The following is a 19,613-nucleotide window of genomic DNA, read 5'->3' as shown; positions in this document are numbered from 1 at the left end:
GTAAGATGAGCAAAAGTGAGAGCTAGAAGGAGGCAATGAAAATTGAAGTTAAGATCTTAAATGGAGAAAATATTACTTACTCCAAATGCGGTAAGATTTGATTCTCATAATGTTATCTTATGATTGTTACAAAATAGAATGAGTGAATTAAGTTAGAATATAAAAAGTCTATCTTATCAAATTGAGCAAATTTAAAACTATAATATTGCAAAGTTATTATCTATATCGATCTATAACTAAGAAAAATCAGGACACACCTTATATAACTAGATATGTCTAAAGATAAAATGATAACTATTTGATGAATACATGATTATTCATCCTGTATTTTTAATACGAAACCTGATTGTTATCATATTAGACACTCGAATTCATCTAAATATATATATATATATATATATATATATATATATATATATATATATATATATATATATATATATATATATGTATATTCCAATATACCATTTCATATTTTGGTAGAGTGGTCCAAGTTCTTCCCAACTATCAACATACTCACTTGTAGAGTTGTAGTAGTGTATCTTCTTTAATAGAAAAAGTAAAGTGGCCTTTTACCTTTCTAAACCCCATTGCTTTGCATAATGCTATCTAATAATTTAATGAAAGAAATTGGACCCAACTTTTTCATGCATCCAATCCATATCCAAAAACATACCAAACGTGGGGTGGCAAGTGTCAACTTGTTAGCAAACTCTTTGATAAAGAGCAAGGGAACACTCCTCAATTTAATCATTCACTTTTAGCTTCATTTATTTTGATACAAAAAATAAAAAATTAAATATAATGGACTAAAATAATAGGGTTCAGAAATAAAAAAGAGAATATTAAAGGTAAAATAATAAGTCGTATCCAAATATTAATTTTGATAGTTTCTCTACTGAAATCCTTGAATTAGGTTGTTCTTGTTGGACTGCAGGGTTATACAAGATATGAATGAAAAGATAATCGGAGTTAACGTGGTGTAATTCATTGGAACGAGCTAAATAGAAAGCGAAGGAAATTGAGTACGATAGAGGAGTACTTTTGTTTTACTTAATAGTTGTTAAATTTACTCGTTTGCATTAAATATAAATATCACAAAATCAATTAAAGTTTAGTAGCCAAAGCAATAAGAAAAATGAAAAACTAATATGAGCACTGAGCACAAGAATCGATTTCAACCGAATTGAAAGACCTAATCCAAATTTAATCCGATGACCTAAATTAATGCTTCTACTTGAATAGTTGCTCATAATTGTGCTAAGTATGTTGATTATACATGATATAAAACTAAAGTGAAAGTAACTTCTTGCGCAAAAGCATGGAGACAACCCTTTCTTACTTTTTTTTTTTTTTTTTGATATAACCCTTTCTTACTTCAACCATTTAGAGAAATAAAGTATAGGTATAAAATATATGGAGTACAAATACTGAAAAGATAGATTATGATATGTAGACTTAAAGGGACCATTTGTATGAGGAATTTTGAACCTTGGTTGTTTTAACTTCTCAAAGGTTTTTTTTTTAATTAAGGGTTGGCCGTCAGAATACAAGGTTAGAGAATTTTTATTTAATAAGAGTGATATTTGCTCTAACTAAGACAAAATTTAATTCTCTACTTAAAGTCAAGTAAACATTATAGTAGATAATAACTTGCCATTATTTTTTGATTCCAATAGCTTACCATAATCAAATTGGTTGTATTCAATGATGAATTGTATAAAAGTAGAAGTTTACTTGATGTGGGAGGATAGAAGTTGGAATTTTAATTTGTGAGGGAATAAACAAGAGAGATTGAAATTTAAAGTCATTATTGAAGCTTCAAAGTTGAAGAAATGAAGGTAAAGATGTGGAGAAGATGAGTTATAAAAGATTATTTGGTTAAGTCAAAGATAAATTTAGTAGGTGATCTGATCATTCAATTTAACATTCACCGAAATCTGGCTACTTAGCTTTAGCTACAATATTTATCCTTGTTATTTGCTATTGTTCTAATTTGCAAAGACAAAAAAAAATATAGGTATATAGGTCTTACTCGATCGATTTAATATTTTCGCATCTTAGTCTAAAATGGTTTATAGGACCAAGAATGATCAAGGGTTGAGTTTGACTTGGTTCCAATAAGCACTGAACTCATATTCAATATTTGTTTGTAGGCCCGAACTAAGATTCAAACTTTTAGGGTCAAAAAACTTTAAACTCAAAACTCCGAAAAATTGAAATCTATAGGCTAAAAAAAATTAATTAAATAAACTAAGATTCAAACTATTTCTAAAAGTAAGCGTGAAAATCCCAAACCTATGGTTTGGAGCTGTTCGCAGTTACTAACTGCGAACAACTATTTGACCTGTTCGCAGTTAGTAACTGTGAACAGCATGCTGCACAAAAACAGGTCAAAATAGCTGTTCGTAGTTACTAACTGCGAACAGCTATTTTGTCTTTTTTGACCTGTTCGCAGTTACTAACTGCGAACAGCTCCAAACCATAGATTTGGGATTTTCACGCTTACTTTTGGAAAATGTTTGATTCTTAGTTTATTTATTTATTTATTTTTTTTTTGCTTAACAACTTCAAAATTTCCAAAACTCCTTGGGTTTGTTGGATGGAAAATTTGAATGAAATAAGATGTTTTAACAACTTAATTCCAAAAATAAGCTTCGTGAAAACTTACTTTCCAAAATAAGCGTCCGTACATCCAAACCTAGCCTTGGAGTAAGTTGCTGTTACTAACAGCGACTTTAAAAAAAAAAAATTTTTTTTAAGTCGCTGTTAATAACAGCAACTTAATGCAGATTTTCAGTTCTCAGCTACTTCCTCATTCCAACCTACGAGATTAAAGAGTTGACCAGTTAACCTTAAAGTCGCTGTTAGTTTCAGCGACTTATGGCTTTTTTTTTTGTCTTTCGCTGTTAGTAACAGCGATTTACTCCAAGGCTAGGTTTGGATATACGAACGCTTATTTTGGGAATTAAGTTTTCACGAAGCTTATTTTTGAAATTAAGTGTTAAATAATCTTATTTTATTCAAATTTTATGTTGGATGTAGGATACTAAATAGATCCAAAAAGAATGTCTACGTCTTAAGACCCAAAACTTAGATCTAACCCATTTAATTTTTCACTAAGTCTTTATTGAGGCCATCTCATCATGAGACGACTTCAATTAGGGTCAACCCAAAATATCTTAAAAACCTAATTTCTATACAAGTGTGAATTTAGATTATTTTTAAAAAAATAAAATTTTTTTTTAACTAATGGAGTACTTGTGTGAGCCCATCTCATAGTGAGACGGTCCTGTTAATTTTTTAAACCGAGACTCAAACTCAAATCAAAACTCATTAGGTATCAAAAAATTAGACCTAGACCCTATAAATAGGATCAAATCTCACCATCCCTATATAGGACGAGCCAGGGTCTAAAATCAATCAATTCAAATAATTTAGAATAAAATAGTAAAATAGGTCTAAAATGGATAATTATAGTATGTGTCATGAGTCGATAACAGATCAAGTCTGGTCTAGGACGAGTCTGAATCACATATGAAATCGTTGGGCCTAGTCCCAAACCCTTAAGTTTGTCGGTCATACCCGAACCAAGTGGATCTCAAAAAAACAAACCTAACCCGGACATTAGAAGTGAAACTGAAGCAAGTTTAATAAAATCATAACCCATAATCATCCCTATTCATGATATGATCGAGCATGGCACAACCTACTCAACTCAATCTGAGGTGCATTCTTAGTGATTTTTTATATCCAATATTAACTAAGAGTTCAAATTCTAATCTTCTCATGTACCGCCCTAATTGTAATTGTACGAAATGGAGACATATAATAATAATGTTAAAGTCTTAATCCCAACGCTAAAACAAAACAAATTTACTGACACTACCGAAAAGAGTCCGAGCCATAGGCAAAATGGCATTTACAAGGTTGAACTAGCTGGTCAATAGCAGCAACGTGATAACTAAATGATATCAAAGCAGATAAATTTTACATATATAGACAAGGCAATGATCACGAAATCTGGCTGGAAAGAAACCAGCTGATGTTTTCTAAAAGCTGCCAATTGAAAGGGGAGCGAAGCCATGTTCATTCCATTACTATCCAATTGTAATGGACTTTCTAACGGTGCAGCGTTTTCATCATACCTGCGATCTATGCTCGAGGGCATTGAAAATTTCAATAACCGTGATTCCCGTTTCAAAATCCTCAGTCCATGGAGGAGCTCGTTTCCGCAGTTTCGTCCTCGCTAAAACTAGAAGGCAATTCATTTGATCTGCGAGGTACAATACGAAATTAATTGAAGGACACTGAGAATCGAGACGTGAGAATAACACACAGGGCAGTTCTAGGCCCATTCAAGGTGCCCGACTGCCTAAGGCTAATAGAAAACAGGAGCCTCATATATTAACAAACTCCTTATAGTTCATCAGTAAATGTAGCTCAATTGGTGATGTGCCTTCTTGTAATATTGTTGGTTAGGTGTTCAAAAGCTGCTAACGTTAAACTTTTACGAAAACTTGGTCCCTATTTTATCATTAATGATTGACGAAGGGCCTCAATTTACTAAACATCAAAAAGTAAATATGGCCCCTTTACTCTTTGTTTAAACACAATATCTATACGCTCCCTCTCTCCGAACATTATGGTCTCAATTCTCAAGTCTCAACCCCTCATAATAAAGGATTCAAGGCATAATTTCACAAGAAAAGCCTTTAGACATTAATCTATTCGCTGTATCCCCATTAGTCATTCTAAGTACGGCAACTATTATTTCATGGTGGAGAAAATATAACCTATGTTACTTGGACTCGGGTATGGGTATCGGTCTCGGATACGAGTGCGGATCTTAGTGTCCAGTACGGTATTTTTGGAATTTTAGGATACGGGGACATCGTCCTAATATTGTACACGGGTACGGGGATATCACGAGTCTACGAAACAAAACTTAACACCAAGAAACCTTGTGTAACGATGTTATACTTCCACAAGTGGTGTGATCTAGACCTAATTGGTATCCTATGGGCTCTCGCGGTCCTAAACTATTATTTATCATGACAAATCAAAAAATTAACTAAGCAAACCACTGTCATATTTTGACAAAGATGCTTATTTACTCACCGAGTTATCAGTCTAGGCCATTGTTGCGGCTCTTGAGATGATAATCTGATGGCATAATCTTCTTGCAGAAATTCTTCTCTTGCTTTCTTGCCAGCCTGATGACGAAAAAGAGAACGTGAAACCATAAGCAAAATGGGAACAGGCCAACATAAAAAATAAGTGGGTGATAAAAACTCACTTTAAGCTCATTCGTCGGGCGCATTTTGAATCTGACAGAATCATGATGGTCGCCTATTGCCCTTTTATCCACATAAAGCTCTTCGTCCTGCCATCCCCCAAAATAAGCAATCAAAAGACCATCAAACTCGCAAATTACAATAGCTTACAATAATGCAATGAGAAAGTTGTGTAAAACAAATATGATCACACCTTAAACAAGCGAGTAGGTGGTACTCTATCATCTCTAATCATAATATCCTTATGCCTAACTGGTACAACAGCAGCTTTGGAATCCGATCGTTCTCTTGTACGGGGAGCCACTGAATGCTCATTTTCGTAACTATTCCACCAAGAATCCTCTGCTTCATTGGTAATTTTTCCGCCGTAAGTATCTGAACCCATGCCCATGCGATCACGCTTACGTAGCATACTTTGGTTCAAACCACCACCATAATCTGGGGATTCTCTAGCAGAGTAGGAATCCACGTACAAAGAAGATTTCTGGGCTGGAAAACTACGACCATGATTAGGAAAAGGTGGCTTCTGTTTAGACTGGCGGTAAGAGAAACTGTCAGGGGACTTTTGCAAGGATCTATAGTCCATGGGAGCAGCATACATGTCCTGATTTTGTATCTGCAAAAAAATTACAATTCAATTTTTATTCTGCGAGTGTGCACATGGGAAAGAGAAGGGAGGGGACGGTGAGAGCCTGAGAGGAAGCATTTGCCATTCGTAATACTCATGGATCATTCGGTGTATGCTTTCAAAGGTATTGTGATGTTTGACTATACACCAAAATATTAAAGCACATAGGTGCAAAAGTTAAAAGAAAAAAGGAATATCCCTATATGATCAAATTGCATTAAGAAAGGAGCATAATCAGATGTTTGGATATTGTAGCCAAGGATACGTCATCGGTCATTCCACTTCTAAGATCTATGTTACTCGGACTCTTCATTTCGCTTCATGTATCCGTGTCCGATCCTTGATGCTCGGATATTGGTATGGCACTTTAGACACTTCATTTTAGGCGTAAAATTGAATATTTAGACGTATCTGACACTTGGACACATACGTACCAGTATCCGACATCAGTACACTAGTCCAAGTAACATAGTCTAAGGTTATCCCCTCACACGACCGGCAAGTCAATAAAAAATTAAAATTCACATCATCGAAACTCTGATCCACATCTTCATCAACCCAGGCTTTCTATAGTAGTTTCAAACTATATCCAAGCATAGAAAACTCTAGGAACTTAAACCTATCCACTTGAAGGTTTCCTTATCCTCAGAAATTAAGAGTACGAATCCGTCAACACCCACAAAAAAAGAATTCGGAAAAATAATTACAACTAAAAATAGTAAATACCGAGAAAGATGATAATCAACCATTTCAAGACTCATGGACATAATCATGATGTGCGTACGGCGATACAGGTGTGAGATGACAGAAAGGAGGAACATTAATCAACATCAAAAGAGGGGTATAAAAAGAAAAGTGAAGTTTAGGGGTTCCAACTTACTGTGCTAGGGCCCGGTCGCTTATGAATAAAACCCATGTCATGTGAGCTTGGGCCGACAGGTTCAGGTACTCCATAAGCATCTGCAAAATAGGGAGCCAAGTCTTAGTGTAGAATTGAGAAGACGAGCAAGGAGCTCACTCATTATGATAGATGCAAATATACAAAGAGAATCAAAGTAGACAGTGTACTCACCAGTATTGGCATTCTTGCTCGGCGATTCAAAAGACCCCGGAGGAAGTGGGTCAAACTCAATTCCAAGGGGCGGACCATCCTCTCGGTAATGCCTTCCAAGTTGTCTCTTGACTGCAGTTATAGCAACATTTTCTGTTTGGCCCTTGATTTTCAAGTACCCCGAGGGTCCCACACGCCTCCTGTTTTGTGCAACAAATCCATTTGGTGTCCGATAATCTGTAGCTTCAACGACTAAAGGACTCCTTTTATAAGGGTGAAGGTTATCTTGAGGAGCTGAATTACTTTCTGAAGATGTATCATCCATCTCGGTTCCATCATCAAGCGCCCTTTGCTCATAGTTAATCTCAACAGCAGGTAAACCGTTCTGAGAAAATCTCCTACTCTCGACTTCTCGTATATCAGCAAGCTTATAATCACCTTGTTTGGTGCTGCTGCACGAATCCTGTTTTAGCCCACTACCACGATCTTGTATAACACCACTTGAAAGATCCTGTCTACCAGGTGGGTTTAGCTCACCATTTATAATTCTCTTATCCTTCAATCTGCGGTGGCAGAACCAACCAGAAACCTGCTTTTCCGTCAGACCTATCTTTTCCGCAAGCTCTGCCTTCATGGATTCAGTTGGGTACTTGTGTTCTGAATGAAGAACAACAAGAAAAAGAAACACGAAATTATTCAAATCCTTGTTACACGAAGATGAAAATTAATCAAAATTTGGAAACCTATCAAAGGCAGAAATTTTACCATTATAAAAATCCTCCAAAGCCTGCAGCTGAGACGGTGTCTTGAAGCGCCTTTTCTTGTTCTTTTCTGGAAGTTCTTTGTTTTCTTCACATTGTATCTCACCAGAATCTGATACATAGATGATGAAACCATTAAGGGCTTGAAGGTAATTGTCATTTCCAAGTGAACTCAAAGTCATGTATAATAGTGCTCGAGAAATCATGAATCAAAATAAAGCTCAAACTACCACAAGTATCACAATAATCCAGATTTCCGGACAAAATTGTTGAAGACTGTATTCCTCATCACATGATTTTAATCGGAAACCAAATTAAATCTAAAAACTAAGCAACAACCATCATCCAGCAATGATTCAAATAAATCCCTAATTGTCAAAGTAGGTATAGAATACAAGAAAACAAGGAAACATACATCATAGAGTATACAATAAACAAAACAGTTAACAAATCAATTGAAGCATTAGCTGATAGCCTCGGTATTTTACCAATCTAAGCTTGTTTGCAGTGTCACATGATTCGCTAATTTCTCACGAATCGCGAATCGTAAAAGCGAATTATGGTTTATTTTGGGCTACTCATGGGCAAATTTGAGAGAATCGTGAATTCAAAAAGCGAATTGCAAGCGAATTATGTTACACTGCCTGTTCATTAAGGTATACTCCCCCTTATGCCTGTGAATTTGAATATGCTACAACAGAAACGTCATTGTTAGTAGCAAATTCATTAGGACGGGCAAACTTTGAAAATATATGAACTTCAAGACTTGTGAAATTAAACATTGCACCTGTGACTTCACGATTTACAAAAGCTATTACAATTCACAAATCACTGGAGACAGTCATACTCATGCAAAAATAGGGTTTCGGTCACGATCGCAATAATGGCGCGAAACGGATTTTGTGGTTAAAGCAGATGATTTCGCTTTCAATGCGGCCAACATTTCAGTTGCAGTACTCAAAAACCTTTACAATTGAAACATGATGCCATGACACGACCTTGTTTTTGCACTATGCTCGTAAGCCATAATAAGCCTTCACCAAGCAATTTAAGAATCACCAATTTAAGGTACAGATCATCACATTAATCGTCGAAAGATACAAACCCTTGACTTAAAAAGATTATTAGCAGTAGCATAAACCAGAAAATGCATCGCCAAAGCATCCAACTATCGATAAACTTCCATCTCACATGTCAATAACAATCCCAAACAGCATACTCTTCACATAGAATAAGCAAATAAAGATCATATCTTACAGCACACCAGATATATTTCACAAAAACAAAAGAAAAAACCCACAATGCAGGCAAGGGGAAATCTATCCCCGGTCCTACCTCCCGGGTCATTTGATTAAAACCTATTGCATTGCGTAACATAAAACACACAAGAATGATTGCCAAGTGGGTTTAGCACATATGCAGAGATAAATGTTCGACCCATCCTATATTAGGATACCAATCACCATTAATTGTAAAGGTTCAGAGCAAAGAGCAAGATGTTAGGACAAACCCTAACAGCCAAAAATGCTTTCATACCTTCCTAAATTTTGTTCTACTTCAAAGGTATGAATCCCACAATATATATAGGGTTTACACACAAAATGAGGAATTCTAATCTCAAACACATCAAGAATGGAACCAATTCAACAATTTCCAAACAAAAATTAAAGATCCTCTCAACTTAGACATAACATGATTGAAACCCATAATTACAACTAAACTAGAAGATTAGGTTTTTAAACACAACATTATCAAAAACAAATCCCACAAAAATAAAATGCTTCATAAGCAAAAGGGATCCCATAAATTCAACAAAAAAAAAAAGTTATAAAATTTACAGTAAATACATGCAAACCAAGATCAATAATGCATATTTAACACAAATCAAACCCAATAAAATGCATAAAAATAGCAAAATTTTCTTCAAATCAAACCAAAGATCAAAAGTTTATGATCTGGGTAAATTGTTTAAGAATTTAATTACCTTCCATGGTGTATAAACAATCCCAAAATCCAGTCTTGTATCCTTCCCTATAAAATTTATGATATTTTTCTTCTAAATGAGTTTATGGGTTAATTGGGTAAAGGGTCATTTCACATCTGGAATCCTAAATGAAGAGAGAGAAAAGACGAGAACTGATGAGAGAGAAAGGGACTATGGGAAGAAGGAAAAAAAGCAAAGATAAAGCATATTCTGGATTTCTCAAATTTGATTTCATTTCTGGGTTTTTGTAGTTTAATCCCAATTATGGTTCTTCTCTTCACTGTTTGTGTTCTTGTTTATCCCTTTTTACATTTTCCATTGTACTCTACTACTATAGACATTAAAGTATTAAACATACCCTACAATTAATATTCGTTTGTTTTCTATTATTTTTCTATTTATTTATTTTTAATAATTTGTGAATTACAATTCATGTTTGCTTATTACACTTTGCGAATTACAATCACTAAAAGTTTTAAAGTCTACGGCGTTCTGGCCAAATCACACAATTCCGACTACTTAACTTAAAATTTTAATTACTAATTCAAACGGTCGGAAGTATGCAATTTAACCTGAAAGTTATAATCTTTGATACTTTGGTGGTTATAACTCGCAAAAGATAAATGTTGATGAGATTGTTATTCGCAAAAGTCTATAATTCGCAAATTATTCAATGTTTTTTCATATCTCATTGTAAATTTAAAATTCAAATAATTTTAATTGTGAGTTTATAAATCATAAGATATTACTACTTAATATATAATTTTTTTATATAGATTGTTTAAAATTCGTAGTCAATATATAACTTTATAATTCATATATTTAATTTGAGAAGATGAAATTATTATATTAATGTACAAGTACCCAAATAGAAATGAAATTATGAAATATTATTACACTGATCAAGTATGATTCGATATAATTTTAACTTAATACTTTCGATTAAGTATGATTCGATACAATTTTAACTTAATACTTTTACTACGTATCATTCTAGATCATGTAACTAATGTGTATAGGTTTTACACATAGCCCTTAGTTTATATACATTATACCTCGTAAAAAATTAAATTTGATTATCATTCTTTTGTTCAATTTGCTATATCTATTAAATTAAGTTGATTTATTCATTATCCGATCTTTTTAAATTTGACAATAACATATTTTCTGTCATTTAATTCAATTTACAAATTTATCTTATCTTTTTATTTTTATCTTATTTTCTCATTTATTTTTTGCCGTTTACTTCTTTCATTTTAATCAACATTAATAAAATTATCAAGAAAAAAAATAGCAAATTGAAGATAGGGAAAGAAAGGCATGGAAAATTAGGTTGGATATAAATTAAGTGATTTATTCCTATTATCAAAAAGGGTGAAGGCGTGAAGCTTAGGGTACTGGTTTGATACACCTTAATTTTGGTTAGGAAAATCATTTGCAAAAAAAATTATTTTTAAAGAGTTACTATTGTAAGAGATCACCTTTTTGTGAGACGATTTTAAATAAGAAGCGATATGTTAATAATTGTATTAGTTGAGTTATTCAACCCATGTATCTTCATAGAGAAACCGTCTCACACAAAAATTTGTGTATTTAAAATTTATTCATATTTATAACCACTTGAATGAGAAATATTTGAGTGAATTCGTAATGGGAAAAACACTATTTTATAATTAGTTTCATTCCATTGGAAATAACACACCTTTTATAAAAATTATAAGAGTTAACCTAATAATATTTACTTTTTAATCCTTGTCCCTACTCCCAAATAAAAAAAATTGCTGGAGTAGTTTTTTTTAACATCATCATTATTTATAATTTGTTATCAAAACAATAATAAGAACATTATAATTATTTAATTATTTGTGAAGATGTCGCTATCAAGCAATAATTTTAAATGGTGTGTATCGTCCCAAACTAAACAATTAACCAAGCATTACGTGCACGGTATACTATGAGACCATAATGTGCTTCCCAAATTATTTAAAGATCACTATAATGAGTTTTATTCATTTTATTTTCTATTATTGCAAATTTATTAACATGTTGAAGGATAATTCTATAATAATTAGCTTTCAACACTTAATAAATTTATGAAATAAAAATTAATAAAATTATTAATTTTTATTTTAAGATTTTTGTAGTTAAATGCTTTAATAAGGAATACTCCAAATATCTTCATGGCCATTGCTATAACAAGTAGTCCTCTACCCAACCTAAAAAAAATTAACCAAAACTTCGATGAAGGTCACCATAAGTTTCGAACCCGGATTAGCGAGCGTAAAATTGACCCTCACCAAAACTAACCAAATCTGAAAAACACCAAACCATATGGAACTTCAAAATCGAACTCCATCCAACTCCATCCAGCTTGACGCATCCAAAAAAGACGGTACTTGATCAGAAAATTATGTAATGCACAAGTAAAAAGAGATTTGTTTCTATCATGAGGGCTGTTGATAATATGGTGTATCCACAATTATAACAATATCTTTTACAAGGGTACTGTGTGAAGGCACATAACTTAGAAATGGCCCGAAATTTCGAGAAATTTCAGCACCGGAAGAAACATATGTTCGGAGCTGCAACCTAGGTGTTTTTCAGTCAAGACTCCTATTCCTCTTTCTTACTAGATGGGGAGTTTGCCTTATCCTGGTCTTTAGCAGCAATATCCGCCGCCATCTTTGATTCGTCGAATTCCATCAACTGCACATGATACAGAAGACAAAGCAGAAGAATCAGTGAGTAGGAAGTGTGATGATGAAATGCTGCAGAATTTTATGGGCAAATTTGTTAACAATTGTTTATTCTAAGCTTCCCTTGTGTTTTTCTAGGCAAACTTAACGCACAACCATGAGAGAATCTAGAACGGGCCTTTTAACGCACAACCATGGGAGAATCTAGAACGGGCCTTTTCCGCAATGGCCTGGGTCATTTGATTTAAAACTCTAATAATATAGAATTGTATAACATGGGAGAATCTAGAACAGTGTCACATCATTCGCTAATCACCTTGTGAATCACGAATCGAATAAAGCGAATTATGGTCGGTTTTAGGCCATTTTGAGCGAATCGCGAATTTAAAAAGGCAAACTAGCTAGCGAATTATGTTTAACTGATGTAGAGCTTATCAGCTAACAAGCTACCAAAGTGAACTGTTCAAATATAGAGAGAAAAAGGGAATAAAGATTTAGTTTTACAGAACAGGAAAATAAGAAATAAATTGAATTAACAATATAGCTGTAAAAGAGCTCACGAACCGGTTTGGTGTCACCATTGCACACTACGTGCACTGCCAAGAAGCCAATGACGGCTGGTACAATGTAAAGGAGTGCAGGCTGAAAGGAAAAACAAGAAGGTTAGAACTCTAATCTAATGCTTTACCTAGTCAATTTCATTGACAAAGATAAAGTAATACTATGAACAGCTGATATGAAAACTAAGTCCACAATCAACATTACAGTTGATCGCAAAGAGTTTTAAGGATCTACCTGTGCAGCTTGAAACCAATTCATCACAACAATTGTAAGGACCAGGCCAACAGTGTATCCAAAGAAAGCACTCTTGAAGTATTGGCTATCTTTCCCTCTGGAAACATCAAATCGCAATGCCAATGCCACAAAGATGCCTAAAAAGTCACAACATAAAATTATGAAATAGATATACAAGACCTTCACTAACATTTTGCAGCATATCCTGAATCCAAAAAAGAAAGAATATTCTCGAACGCAGTCACTCGCATGTGGTTGTCCGCAAAGACTAGTCTCCCCCCCCCCCCCCAAGTTCAGGTAAGTCACTGCAGAGTGGAAGATAAAAGGGGACCACCACCCAATAAAATTCCAAGGAAGCTTTATAATAAAATACAAAATTTTATACCAATAAACACCGAGAAAATAAGATTATCAAAAAATTAGGAAAGATCGCGATAAAGGAATGAGCAAAGGAGAGACTGAAAGAGTTTATTAGTACCACCAAACTGTTTTGATGGTTATCTGCTATGAGCACAGATTATCTTAAGATAGATGTACAGCCTACGCAACCTCATTACCAAAGTCCAAAGACTAGAGAACTATTTTCTGAATATACCAGACTTCACTCCCATTGAGTCTGACTCTAACCTTGGAGCCTTGAATCAGAAATCAAACAATTAATTAACAGAAATGAGAAAACCAACAATTTCTCAAAAAGAATGAGCAATTTCACAGCATGAGTGTGCTTATTCTTCCAAATCCCCTAAGAACCTGTAGGCCAAACCTCAGATTAGCAGCTTTTCTATTCCAGAAATATCATTACCTTAGCTGAGTTTTAAACTATCTGCTCATTTTCAACATTCCAATACAGAAACTCGCAAGTGGGCAAGTTGTTTCTTCACTGTTATATGGCTTAAAGTGAATCTAACAAACTCCATCTCAAGATCAAGTTTAAAAGCGTCTTTCTATTTCAGTCCAATAAGGGTAGTTTGGCATGGAAAAACAATCAATATTGAAAACAAACTAAAAAACTCAACAATTAAAATTATAGAACATGTACGGAATTAAATTCAATAAAATACACTTGGCACAATAAGGTTTCACATCTTATAAACGAACTGAAGAAAACAACATATTTTAATCACGAATCAATAACTGATGGCCTTGCTAGAATTACTCGTCTTACCAGGGATAACAATATCTCCTAGTCCCAGCATAGAAAATGGTCTTGCTGCATCTCCTGTGGGAAATAAAAGCTGCAGAGAAAAATGAAACATAGAAATCAGAGAAAACACCTTAACATGTAAAATCAGAGTACTTCAAACTTAAAGAAATAGAAAAGAACTAACCTTTATAGGTGCATCAAAGGACTTGGCTACACTAACCATTACCGGAGTAAAGAAGACCCAAAAGATATCATACAAAAAAAGTCCACCCTATAGTTTGAAAATAATCAAGAATGCTTTAGATGAGAGTGATTGATGATATTCCACTAAACAGATGACTATGCTCACAATCACATATCAACAGAACTCTCCATTCCCGGGAAAAAACCTCGCACGTAGAATACTACTTATTCTACAAACTTGGTAGAAAAGGAAAATTAAAGAAAACCTGCAAAGAGTTCAGAGGTACTAGAAAACACTAATCAATATTCACCAAAACCATTGAAAAGCAAATTATCTTATTGTTATATACCTTCTGATATTTGGATCGTGTTTCAAAAATACGGGCACAAGAAACGTTAAAGATGAAAACATGCACTTTTGACAACCGCCAATTCTACATTTCTTGATTCTTTTTTCTTTCCCATTTTTTAACCAAAATTGAACTATAAAATGATTATAAGTTATAGATCCTCAAAATGCTTTAGGAGATAAAGGCACATAAAACTGAAAAGACAAGAACAAACAAATTCTATCATTCCCAATTCCACACTCAATGCTTCTTTTTGATTCTATCATTCCCACGTCTCACTCCATTTCTTTTCTGAAAACTAAATTCGTACATTTAGAAACCCTCTAAGTTCCAATATCCTACGACGTGATTGCTAATCAAGTAGAAATATTGCAGTTATTAAGCAGAAAAAATTGCTACAGCAGAAACGATAAAATACAGCAAAATAATAACAGGACCAAGAAAGCGGTGAAATTAACAACCACAAGTCCAAAACAAGGGGAAAAAATTGAAAGTTCAATCTGACAATTATTGATTATAATTTGTATTACATGGGCTGTAGTAAAATCCATTTTTGTTATAGAGACAAAAACTGAGGATAAACTTAAATGACTATACTTAAAACTTGCAAGCATATCAAGACTCAGGGGCTACAAAATAAAGCATAGGAATTTCAGAAAATATATTATTTCGTCTTTAATAAATACTGTATAATATTTAAGTTGTTAAACAGCTCAAGAGAATCGTGCATAAGCTCATCCCAACACATAATAGTACCATACGAACATGAAAAGAACTGCAGTCCAAAGCAATGATAGATAAATAAAGCAATCCTCTAAAAACAAAAGGTAATATGTTCGTAGTCACGAGTGATTCCCAAGTTATGAACAAAACAAGAACACTTACCAAGAGAATGGCACCAGTCTTGAAAGAACCAAGTGAAAGCATTTCAATTCCCTGTGTATTTGAGAGAAAAAAATTACTACTGAAGTACGCATACCAGCAAGGTGCGTAGTCAGAAGAGCCTAATCGTCAAACCTGGATGCAGAAGGCCAATCCCAAGATATTGTTGGCAAGCCAATGCTTCTTTGCAGCATACCAAACACAAAAGAAGAATCCAGGAATTGCAGCAACAACCTGAGACCTTGTGAATTCGAACTCCAAAGCTGTGGGGCCAAACCAAAAAATTTAATTTGTTGATACTACAACCAATCACACATGAAAATCATAAAGCAAGATAAGCTGCTAATCTACTTCATCAAGCAGAAAAATTCAGGTGCGCACACAGTGAGGCTGCCATTCGAAAAAAATAATAATAATAAAAAAAATAAATAAATAAATAACTGCAGCATGGTTGAGCAAAAACAGAAATCTATTTGTTAAGAACCCAAAGTCCCAGATGTAAGAAATTAAACTTACACGTCAAATCATTTTTATAAAAAAATGTGAACTTTTACCATATAAGTCACTAACATCTCTTAACACATTTAACTCAAATAATCCTCCAAAAATAAGTTTAATGATATTCAAAAGAAAATTGCAACATTCCCATAAAGTTTCACACCACATTATAGGCATATAAATGAGATTCAACGGGTACTGACAAAAAATACTCCTCCATTTTCATGCTGGCAATTATCATGAAATTATCAATACAAAAACCCATCGACTATATGTTGCATATCATACTAATTAAATTCCAAAAAAACTCATCTAATGAAGCAGGGAAGACTCCTCAAATAATGTTTTCTAAATAATTTTCACACCATCAACTTATATTTTACATGGCATACCCTAACAAGTGACACACTAAATTCAACAGGCAATAACATTAATAAGTATACATCAGTTTATAAAAAGGGAGGAGAAAACATTATATGCCAATACTCAAAAAGGGATACTAGATGGAAACACATGAATAAGTCAATAAAGTAACTAACTTACGTCATCCAAATCAATACCAAATAGGAATGCAAACCAATGAGATAACAATAAATGTTAAGAAACATACAACGGAAATAAGGAAAGCGCCATTCAATGACATTTTCATTCCAGTGCTTTGGCAGAAAACGCTTTATTGCAGGTAGCAGTGTTGCACTAAAAAACAAAAAAACAACATAGTTCATTTCTATAATAATCTCTGAAAATTCAATAAAGATATAATCAACTGCATAGGGAGGATGCGTACGAGAAGGCTAATATTCCAAGAAGAAAGAAATAACATGTCAGACAGGCATTGACCAAGTCCTTCGAAAAGAACTTGAACAGCAAAAACAGAGATAACAACATTGCACTGCCAACCAATGGGAATCTCATAGCATGTTCATTGGACATGGTCTCCTGTGATAGGAAAGCAAGAAAATATGTAAGCAACCAATCAAGACAAGCAGGCTTTACAGTTCCCCAAATAGATACATGATTACATTCATATGATAGGTAATCTGAGGTACTTACAGTTGGTGGTGTTGGCTTAACTGACCGATAACACCCAACATATACAGCAAGACAAGCTGTTAATACTACGTTCACATTTGGATTCACATTCACAACAAGTGGTGCCAAAGACAATCCTGCAAAAACAGAAAGAACAAGTCATTATATAATGCAAATCATAATTGATGACAAAGGAAACACCAATAACATTGACTTATTCCCAAAAATGGGGTCGGGTGCATAAAATATGAGCTTATGTCCTACAGTCGTCCACATATTCAATTCATTTTGTTTAATGCTCACACTCGTGTTACACTCTAGACACCCAACTCTAAGGTCTTCTTTGCCTCTCTCAACTTCTCTACAACTCCCCGGTCCCCATAACTACATCTCTCCGATGAGCTTGACACTTGACAATTCATCTTCTAGTCAAAGCTACACATGACCAAACCAATAGAATAACTTCTCCATCACCCAAACCTCAAATATTAAGATTATATCACTCACTACATACCTACATAAAATGCATGTATTCCCATTATATGTGTTTCATGTACTCGTAAGTCGTATATTTTCTCTATAATCTTTCCATCAGACATAAAAACACATATTCCTTTTCTTTCATTCTTAAGAAAGAACAAATAAAACACTATAATGACATGAAGAACTCAAATTTTAAAGGCATCCCCCTAACATCACACTTCAATATTACCAAGTTTTAAAGCCATCCCTTGCAATCCATACATCATGCATGTACTTCTATCATATACATTGTAGGTACTTGTATCTTCTCAGTATAAGTGTGTTATCATACACATCCAAATACAATCTTCCTTTCCTTACTTTCTTTATCAAAGTATCAAACATCGTCCTGGCATAAAGTACTCAAGTTTTTAAGGCATCCACTAAGATCAGGCTTCAAAAGAAATTACACCATTAATTTCATATACATAAGACTCGACAGTGCAATCGACTTCTTCAAAATCATTGCCTCTTCACCACACCTCATCAAATAAATACTTTAAATTGTCAAAGTCCCGCGACCCCAGTCAAGGCCATTTGTAATCCATTTACTCGCACAGCCTATTTCTGACTTAAACACCAGAACAACACCTGTAATTCTCCGATAAAAATGTCCACATAAGTCGTCCAAAAGAAACAATTCCAACCTACCACCAATCAAACAATTCAACAACGCATAACGCAATTACACCAAACTTACAACTCCACAAATCACACATTTCCGCACTCAACAAATCAATCACTAAAATTATCATATCAAGCTAAATTAATCGCTTAATTTACCTGCAAGAGCGAGATTCGCTAATTTCTCGAAGTTCTTCATTTCTCCAACAATTTTATACTCTATTCAACTACAGATTATCAGTTATTCCTCTACTACAAAAATTTGTAAATCCGTCTTACGCCGTAAAATCTTACACCTGCAATTACATTACATGAAATAAACAGAAATCTTAACCTCAAATTAACTAAATTGAACATAGAATCATTAGAATTGAGCAACAAAAACATACTTTTATTAGATCTGATTAATTTCTACGAAAGTATTTTATTTTCTCTCCCCCAAAATTATTCAACGTCGGAGATCGAGAAACTAGAGAGAGAGGGAAAATGGGGGATAAATGAAAATGTATTTATGATTTTCAGTTTTAATTCCCCAAACAGAAAAGTATAAGATCAAATCTAAATAGGAAAGTTATGAAAATTTAATTAGGGTTTTATGAATTGGGGAAAATAATTTTATTGAACCATTAACATAACGAAAAAATTAATATATACTTCAAGATAATTTGACCTGATTGTACCTGACAGACGAATGAGAACTGAGAAAGATGATTACATGGCTTATTTTAATTGGCTGTGACTTACGTGTTTGAGATTTTCCGGTGAAAGAATTTTCTGTAGCGGGTAAAATGCGTTAAAAATTAGATATTTGTGAGTTATCCCACGTCAGTAAGACACGTAAAAGTGAAGTGGTTGAACCAATTAGAGGACGACATGTCAGCAATAAAAAATATCCTGTGAAATATAATTGTGAGAGGGTTTGACTTTATGACCAATTGCAAACAATTGAGATTTGGGATTAGAGGCTTTAATTACAAGATTGAATTTTGTAAAAATAATTATGAATATTTTTTTTGAGATTAAAATATCTTAAAAGATTTGATAAATAAAATTACTTAAAATTTATCTATTAGAAATTTATATAAGTGATTAAATGAATGATTTCATACATGTCGGCAATCAAATATTCTTTCATGAATAGTACATAAATAGTAAATCTATATTGA

General features: G+C 33.7%; 2 protein-coding genes across 2 annotated transcripts; both read right to left on the bottom strand.

The window, feature by feature from the left end:
- Positions 1-3,718: 3,718 nt before the first annotated feature.
- LOC130796836 (homeobox-DDT domain protein RLT1) lies at positions 3,719-10,066 on the bottom strand. Its single transcript, XM_057659236.1, has 8 exons — positions 9,722-10,066; positions 7,742-7,849; positions 6,998-7,633; positions 6,806-6,885; positions 5,491-5,913; positions 5,300-5,386; positions 5,122-5,216; positions 3,719-4,276 (listed from the first exon to the last, which is right to left on the bottom strand). Exons 1-8 carry the CDS (start codon positions 9,726-9,728, stop codon positions 4,210-4,212), a joined length of 1,503 nt encoding a protein of 500 aa, XP_057515219.1. The 5' UTR covers positions 9,729-10,066; the 3' UTR covers positions 3,719-4,209.
- Positions 10,067-12,117: 2,051 nt separating this feature from the next.
- Positions 12,118-19,052, bottom strand: LOC130796742 (signal peptide peptidase 2). The gene is made up of 12 exons (XM_057659115.1): positions 18,837-19,052; positions 18,607-18,743; positions 17,323-17,438; positions 17,057-17,208; positions 16,880-16,965; positions 15,907-16,034; positions 15,775-15,825; positions 14,541-14,627; positions 14,378-14,447; positions 13,213-13,349; positions 12,982-13,059; positions 12,118-12,427 (listed from the first exon to the last, which is right to left on the bottom strand). The coding sequence occupies exons 2-12, from the start codon at positions 18,644-18,646 to the stop codon at positions 12,335-12,337; spliced, it is 1,038 nt and encodes a 345-aa protein (XP_057515098.1). The 5' UTR covers positions 18,647-18,743; positions 18,837-19,052; the 3' UTR covers positions 12,118-12,334.
- Positions 19,053-19,613: the final 561 nt, after the last annotated feature.

Source organism: Amaranthus tricolor, chromosome 12 (assembly GCF_026212465.1).
Source record: "Amaranthus tricolor cultivar Red isolate AtriRed21 chromosome 12, ASM2621246v1, whole genome shotgun sequence".
Taxonomy (NCBI): domain Eukaryota; kingdom Viridiplantae; phylum Streptophyta; class Magnoliopsida; order Caryophyllales; family Amaranthaceae; genus Amaranthus; species Amaranthus tricolor.
This window is presented reverse-complemented; position numbering and strand designations above follow the sequence as displayed.